The following is an 8,773-nucleotide window of genomic DNA, read 5'->3' as shown; positions in this document are numbered from 1 at the left end:
AGTTTTAGTTTTAATATATAATTGTTAAAAAAAATTATACCTTTTAAAAGCATGGATACTAAACTAGATTGAAACAACTCAAAATCATGAAAATATAGTTTGAACTCATCCATCCTAGAAAATTCACCGAATCTAATTTTAAAACTCAAAATCATCCAAATTAACCGAAGCATCCTTTATTATCATTTATATCCTATTTCTATCATTACTTTAACCAAGAATGACCTAAAAAAAAAAAAGGAAGTCAAGATCAAAGCAGAGGGGAACTTCCGGTAAGAAAACAACAGGGTAAAAAACAAAAGGAAAAAGAAAAAGATCGGTGTTTTGCATAATTTTTTGTTGAGTAAAGGTAGTTGGTTCCCATTGATCCAGCGTCTGCCTCTTACTCCACATCTAGAGCTCATTGAATTATAGTTGGTGACCTACTTTTTTTTCACTCCAACTAGATCTTTCTCCCCTCTAAGAGAAGCATCAAACATGGGTCTTGCACCTTCTATGCCCATTTTCTTGGAGGCTTATCCGCAGCAATGAGAATTTAAGAGATTTAAGATTTAGATAACTACGTGTGTTAGGTGAAGTTTCTGTCTTATGTTTTTTTTTTTTTTTTTATGTGAAAGACTTGTATTATTTATTTTTATTGTTCACTTACAGAAAACAACAAAAGTTCGTGAATTGACATTAATTTCTTTTCAACCCCTTTGAGGGCCAAGTTGCTTTGAGGGGATGACGTGACGTCCATGTCTATAATCTTTCAGAATATCTTCTAATATCCATCTCTTTTTATTTATTTTCTTTCAATTTTTTTTTCTATGCAATCTTTTAAAATTGATGCATTTATTCTTTTGGCTTCCTCTGAGAACCCAATTCTAATATCCCTCTTGTGTGTTGAATTGATTGACCCCTTTATCCTGTTTTGGTTCCCAACAAGTCAAAGTCTTCTTCAGCTTTGTGGTGAAAACAAACACCAAGGGGATTCAAATTCAAGTTCTGATTCCTTTGTGAGTGCCTTACACAAGTTTAGGTTTGGTTTGGCATCATAAAAGGGACATAAAGCAAAAAATAGTTTTGTGGGGAGCAACTGTTGGTTATGGATTGGGATGGGAAAGAGTTTGCTTGGGATCCACGTGGGTTGGAGCTGCTGGCCAATGGTGAAGGCCAGAAGAGTGAAGCAGCTTCAGTGGATTTGAGGCTTGGTGGGGAAAAAATAGCCCCAGATGTTGCTAAAGACACAAAAGAATCGAAAACCGTGTCATCGCCATCTGGTTCGTCGAAAAGATCCCGCCTTCAGAATGGATCACAGAACATGTGTTGTTCTGTTGATGGATGCAATTCTGACCTCAGTGATTGCAGAGATTATCACAGGCGCCATAGGGTCTGCGAAAAGCACTCCAAAACCCCGGTTGTGTTGGTGGGGGGGAAACAACAGAGGTTCTGCCAACAATGCAGCAGGTATGGATTGGAGTTTGGTTATGTGGGTGTTGGAGATTTTGGAATTGGAATTTGTTCCATTCTGTTGTTTGGTTAGTTAGATGTGTTTTGTGACATGGGGTGGTGCCAATTGTTGTTGTTGTGTAGGTTTCATTCACTTGGGGAGTTTGATGAGGTTAAGAGGAGTTGTAGGAAACGGCTTGACGGGCATAACAGGCGCCGGAGGAAACCTCAGCCACCGTCTCTTTTCATGGCTGCTGAGAAGTTCATGTACAATTACAAAGGTAGGTTTGCGTCAAGCTGGTTTTTTTTTTGTCTATTATTGTTAAACTGGATCTCAATTGTGTGATTGAATTAGTATGGGAGGATAGCCCCCAGTTGGAAAGAAACAAGTAAACCCTGTCACCAAACAATACCCCCTTTAGTTTTAAGCTTGTTAGTGATATGAAGCTGTGTGAATTAGAATTAGAACTTTGCTAAGTTTATTTCAATTTTTTATAGTAAATTGAATTCTAAGCTAAGTGATAGCCATAACTATTTGGATTGATGTCATGATAAAGCTGAGTGATTATCTATCTTGACTTTTACAAGAAACTTAGTGTCGGAATTTGACATTTAGGTTATACATGGTTTTCCCATGGAATTCAATTGTGCGTTCAGTCTGTTAGAGGGAAAAAAATATGTAGAGAGGATTTCTATTTCTTGAAACTTTTGATGTAAGAGTAGAAACCTTTATACTACAGTTAGAGTGACCGTTAGGCTATTCATCTAATTCTTCCATTTCAATATTTAATGCTTTGAGCTACTTTCAAAAATTAAATGCTAAGTGCATGACATTTCATAAAACAAGAAGTGACTATTAATCTATATGCATGACGAGTAAATACAAAATGCTAACTAGTTCCTCAAAGGCATTAGTTTAGGAATTAAAAGTAGAAATGTACTATGAGAAAGTGTAACATTTAATGTTACAATGTACTATCCCACTATGATTTCCAATAAAAATCTTTTATTTACTGATGAGTAATGTTTATTCTCCAAATTTTCTTACAAATCCTCCTAATACTTTAGTGAAAAAGTGAATGCATTTAATGCATTGGAAGCATAAAATACATCCAATACTTGCCATGCAAAGCAAGAGGATTGGTTGGAGAATGTTGTAAGAAGATTTAGAATTGGACAGAACATAGATGCGGTTTCATAGGTGCTTTTGGTGTTGTTCTACAGTTAGAATTATTCTTAATCTATTGGTTTTAGACAGATGTTAAAGATACAAAAGGGAAATTATTTTAGGGGAAAATAAAACATTTATTACATCTGAAATACAGAAGTCATTTATTTCCTTTCTTTGCCAGTAAAAACTGCCTATTTTTGTATCTTTAGCATCAACCCTATGGGCCGATGAGGGCTGATATTAACAAATCTGCTAAATTATTCTAACACTGTCATTGCTAATGGTTACTGCTAAAATCTATTTTTTCTTGTCATTATTTCTTGTCTTCCACAAGTGATTAATATGCACTTTTGCACTGCCTTTCTACAACTTAGGACCTAGAATCCTACACTTTGGTAGCCCTGAGGCTTATGCCAACCCTATTATGAGAAACATGTGGCCTGCTGCTGCCAAAACTGGAGCTGAATCTGGTTATGATCCTCCTCGACTTTTATACAGAATCGACAAGCATAAGCAAGATAAGGGACATCCTCTTTGGCAAGAAAATGACCCTAAAGTAGGCAGTGGTGATGAAGCAATGCCGGGAACTCCCATTTGTCAGCCTATTCATGGCACCATTGCCCCATCAACGGGTGGAAAGAGCACCCGAAAGCTCTCTACAGATGCAAAACCTGGATCCTTTGACTCAGGTTGTGCTCTCTATCTTCTGTCAACACTTCAGTCACAAAGTCCAGAGTTGAGTATGGCGCAATCTAGCATCACCTGTCCAATGCAATCTCCATCCGGATCTGTGCATTTTGATGCTGTGAATGAGTATTCATGCTCAGAAACGGAAAAAGATAAGCCCAGTGGTCAAGTATTGGTTTTTGATGCAAACACAACCAACCTTCATTACAACGGAATGCTGCAGATGGGGCTGGATGGATTGGTTGAAAATGAGGACCCACTGACACTTCCCTTCTTGTGGGAGTAGGTAGCTAACTAAGTGGTTATGTCTTTGTTGGGAAATTTTTGGATTCAAAACCTTGTGAGTGTACTCCAATGATTAAAGCTTAAACTTGTTGAAGCTTTCAATAAGGGTCCTTTGTGGCTGTCAATCTTGTTGTGGTAGCACAATTGATTATGCGGCGGATGATGAAATCGATTGTATGCCGATAACTATGTTCTTTCAGTTGTCTTGAGATCAGTTTGAACAGTTCAGAAATTATTTTCTTTAGTGAAAGATTTTCAATTTCATTGAGATTTTAGTTCATGATTAGATAAATGGTCCATGATAGATAATCCCACCTAATAAGACAAGGCTTGATTGTTATTATTTTGATCGAACCTATCATTTTAAGTCGATTTAATAATTAGAGTTTGACTTAAGCAAGATGGTTATTGCCTACCTTCGATATATTATAACAAAATCAAGAGGATTTGGGAGTGAGGATAATTGAAATGTTACAAATTAAATGCTTAGGATAAAAAAGAGGAAGCAGTGACATCCGCGAGGGAATGAAATATCTAGACCTATTATGCATTGTTTGGATATTATTGACCAAAGAAGAAATATGCACGAAAAAATCAACCAAGTTGAAGTAGGGTCAACACCTTTTTTTGTGTTGGGTGGATGAAAGGTGGCTAATGGTGTCGACTTTTAGAAAGAAATCAGAACCAAATGATCATTCAGATAGCCTATGTCTCCTTAGCATGATGGAGTTTGAAAAAAAAGGTTAGTGGTAACACTGTATGTCCAATAACATTGGTGTTTTGAATTAACAAAATAATTCCAACACTTTATCTCCTCTGAGGTGCCTTTGAATCATCCCACATTATTCTTTAAAGTCACTCTAAATATATTCACAGCATGTCTAATGTTTCCTTGATGAGTCTGGAAAACAGGATGCTGCAAGCTAGGACAAGGACCAACAGCTAGAAAATTGTTGATTTGACATCTTTCACTCTCATATGCCTGTCTGAACTGTAATATTTCATTTTGCTTGATATATGTGGCAAGCAATCATTGTTGCCGGGATCAGGATATTGGCTATTGTAGTTTTCAACAAATAGGTTATAATTAATTAGTAGTTGTCTAAGAGAAAAAATATCATTACTAAATGTAATTTTATACTTTTTTTTTCCAACATATTAAAATACAATTTTAAGTGAACTTAGAATATCACATTCTCATGGTATAAGTTTTGAAAGATATTCTTAAATATTGATTTTTAAGAATATAAAATATTCACATTTATTATATTAGGTATTTTAATATAATTATTTATTTTTATTCTAAGAGGATTTAACTTAGTTGATTGAATAATATATGACTTATAAATTTCTAATATCAATGTTCAATTTCTTAAAAACAATTACTTATCTCTACTCCATTATTCCATATTTCTTTTTCACTTTATTTTTCAAATTTTTAATTAAATTCATGAAAATAGTTACCTATCTCTAATGTAGGTGAGTTGTAAATTTCTGGTATTTTGAATTTCTAAAAAAAAAGTTACCTATCTCTACTCTATTATTCCATATTTCTTTTTTTTACCTTATTTTTCAAATTTTTAATTAAATTCATGAAAATAGATTTTACTTTTTCTAAATAACTACTTATCTCCACTCCATTCTTTCACATTTCTTTTTTAACTTTTATTTTTCAATTTTTTATTTAAATAAATTTTAATTTTTAAAAAATACCAAATGACAATCAAATGTTTATGAAAATAATATTTCCAAAAACATAAAATTTCTGAAAATGTGATTCCCAAAAATATAATAAAGTTAATAATATACTTTCTAACATACTTTATTAGTTGTTAAAATTTATTATAATCTACATACCAGACTTGTAAATACTAGCAAAGAGTATATTAGACCAAAGAATATGAACATTAGTTTGACCTTATAATATTGTAATAAGAAAAATACAAGAAACACACTCTTTTAAATACATTTAATATTGTTGATTGAAATTTATTTAAAATTATATTTTTTTTGTCAGTGACTTTTTTCTTGTGAAATTTTTGTAACTTAATCAGTCTCTTTCATGATTTTGTAACTTTAAGTAATTTTTAATAAATTTTAATTAATAATAAATATATGTTAAAACATAGTATTGGTAACTATCCCCTTTTATTATTATTATTAGGAAAGAAAAGAATAATCATTGGCATTTATCTTCGATTATGTCGCTGTTAAAATACGAAAGAGACTAATTGTCTTTATCTATTTCTTTCTTTCTTTCTTTCTTTGAAACAATGTTAGTTAGGTTCTCTATTCATGGGGTAAGACTGGCCACAAAAAGGGAAATAAAGATTAAAGTATTCCATATTTTTTTTTTGCAAATTTCAATCAATATGGTCAAATTAACACAGATTAACTTATGTCAACTTTTTATGTAGATTGACAGAGACTTGTCCTTCGTTTACCACCTCCTCACTATAGCCAGAGAATCAAGAAACTGATAAATTTACAGTTTTTTCAATAATTTAAACTGTTTTCTTTTTTCAGGATTGTAACTGTTTGATTAGATGTAAATAGGAGTGAAACTTAGGGAGATAAACGGAAATATTCAGTTTTTTTTTTATAAAAAAAATTATCATCATTAACATTTTTATATAAACTTTAAAATCTTTGGCCCCGTCAATTATAATGATCCTTTGACTCATTTTTTTTAAAAGACCTGATACAATTTTTAACGGTGAAAAATTTATGTTTCTAATAATTAATTTTATGAAAATATCATTTTTTTTATAGAAATGAAAAAAATATCCTACGCATTTGAAAATTACAGCTAATTATAACGGATCAATTTTGATTTTTACGTAAAAATATTGTGCCATCGCACTAATAATTATTACATTAATTAATAAGTTTAACACATCATATAATTATCGATATAATCTTTTTTTAGAAAATCATCGATATAATCAAACAATTAACTAATGCGTGCAACATTAAAATTAAACTAAAACACATTCCTGTTCCAACAATGAATTGCCACAATAAATATAGATTAGAACGTATGAATAATTGAAAGCATATTCCCATTCCTATTGGGTCATGTTCAAAAAGTCAAGACGTATCTAATTAGAGCTAGATACAACTCCATGTCGTTCTCAAGTCCAAATAACCATTTTTTAATCCTAGAAGGAAACCAATCGATTACATAATTGCATGCACCCCGTAGACCGTAGTAGTAGCAATTAAACTAACCATGTTCACAGAAAGAAAAAAAAATGTTATGCATTTTTGTAATACTACATTTTATCAAGATTATGACTATTTTAGCGGGTTTACGAAAACCTCCATGCCGCTGAGGTTGAACAATTCTTCAAGACGTAAACCAACTCTAGAAAAAAAAATTAAGACCACCAACTTAATGATGTTAAGTACGGTCCAAACCTAACTCACTCATAAAACAGGACGCAATGATGTTAAATTTTGATGTAACACTAAATATTAAGTAAAATAATGAAAACTAAATTAATTAATAATTTTAAAATTTAAAATATTGACAAAATACTAGCGTTTCTTGCCGAAAATAAAAGAAAAAATTAAAATTAAACTTTTAAAAACATAAAAAACTAAAATTAAAATTAATGTAATAAAGTAAAAAAATATTAAAATATAATGGACCAAAAATAATAATATTTAGCCAATGAAAAAATAAATATTGCGGCAAAAACCGATGAAGAGGAGGGAGAGGGGGGGCATAATATAAAGCATTCATAAGAAAATCTATAACCGTTTATAATTGCAAATTAGTGTCGAAACAGATTCTCCAATTTATAAATCTTCAAAACATCACAGTATAAATATAAAAGACCAAATCCATGCCAATGAGTCGCAACTCACGTGGCATTAGGTGGGAGTTGCGATCTCCAACTCAGCCTATTTCCCTTTCCCTAGGTCCTTGTATTGCATAAATAATTCCTTGCATAAATCAAATTCTCAATCCTAACACTATTCTTATCCCATAAGGCAATAAATAATAATCATAAGCCCTAAACCCATTGCATAAGTCAACAAGTCTATTTACAATTCATCACCATCTACTGATTTTTCTCCAAAATTCTGTAGAATCCTTGAATTTTTTGGGGGAGGTTGATCATTTCCCATTTGAGCCCCCAAATAATTTTTTTTCTTTCAAAATGGCTATTAAAAAAATAATTAAATAGAATGACGACATCTCAAGAATCATAAAGGTTAAACTCTGTTATGTCCCTGCACTTTATGAGAAAATTCAAATAGTTCCCAATAGTATATTTTTTTAACAGGGTCCCTGTAAAACAATCAGGCGTGCAATTTTTACTATAAATAATTAGGACCTAATTAAAAATTTTAAACAACAAACCTATTTCAATTTTTCTAAAAAAAAAAACACATGCACAAACCTACATAAATATAACAAGAGAACAGACATGGGTTTGACTTGTCCAGCTCCGCATTGATCAAACGTTAAATTATAACTACATTACATAGATTAAGTCAAAATTAAACAACAATAAGAATAATTTTAGACTAAAATATAATTTTATAGATATAATTAGACTAAATTGTTTTTTTTTACCCCAAAGTTTCACAATGTTGTAAATTGTCTCCCAATTTTTTTTTCCACGAATTTTGCCCCCAGATAGAAAAATTGTCACAATTATGATATTTAGTGACAATTTTTCTTTTAAAACATCACAATTCAAACAATTTTGTGATGATTTTTTCTTTAATTGTGACTGGTTTTTACGTGGGAGCAAAATTCACAAAGTTAATTATGGGGCAAAATTCACAATGTTTTTTGAGAGCAAAATTTGCTACATTATAAAACTTTTTTTTTTGAAGAGGACATTATAAAACTTTAAGAACACAAACTACAATTGAATCTATAGTCAATTTTCAATTTTCAATTTTTAATTTAACGATGAGTTTTTTTATCCAACTGAAAATCTTTGTCATTCACACCCCATTCCACCATAGCAAAAGAAAAATAGAGGATAAAATAAGACAAATTTAGATATAGGCCAGAGAAAAAGGATTTTCCTTGAACGATTTAAGCTTTTCAGTTAAAACCGGGCGGTAGTGGCAAAAAAAGTTGCAAACCAGAGTGAACAATTTTAAATCCAAGTTACAGTCAAATCATGCAAATATGCAAAAAAAAAACAATAAAAAAAAAACTGGAATGCGTAA

General features: G+C 31.4%; 1 protein-coding gene across 1 annotated transcript; it reads left to right on the top strand.

Moving 5' to 3' along the window:
• Positions 1 to 214: 214 nt before the first annotated feature.
• Positions 215 to 3,842, top strand: LOC100798317 (teosinte glume architecture 1). Its single transcript, XM_003553896.5, has 4 exons — positions 215 to 572; positions 652 to 1,449; positions 1,576 to 1,712; positions 2,977 to 3,842. Exons 2-4 carry the CDS (start codon positions 1,088 to 1,090, stop codon positions 3,573 to 3,575), a joined length of 1,098 nt encoding a protein of 365 aa, XP_003553944.1. The 5' UTR covers positions 215 to 572; positions 652 to 1,087; the 3' UTR covers positions 3,576 to 3,842.
• Positions 3,843 to 8,773: the final 4,931 nt, after the last annotated feature.

This window comes from Glycine max, chromosome 19 (assembly GCF_000004515.6).
Source record: "Glycine max cultivar Williams 82 chromosome 19, Glycine_max_v4.0, whole genome shotgun sequence".
Classification (NCBI taxonomy): Eukaryota; Viridiplantae; Streptophyta; class Magnoliopsida; order Fabales; family Fabaceae; genus Glycine; species Glycine max.
Note: the sequence above shows the minus strand (reverse complement) of the source record. Positions and strands in the feature narration are given on the sequence as shown.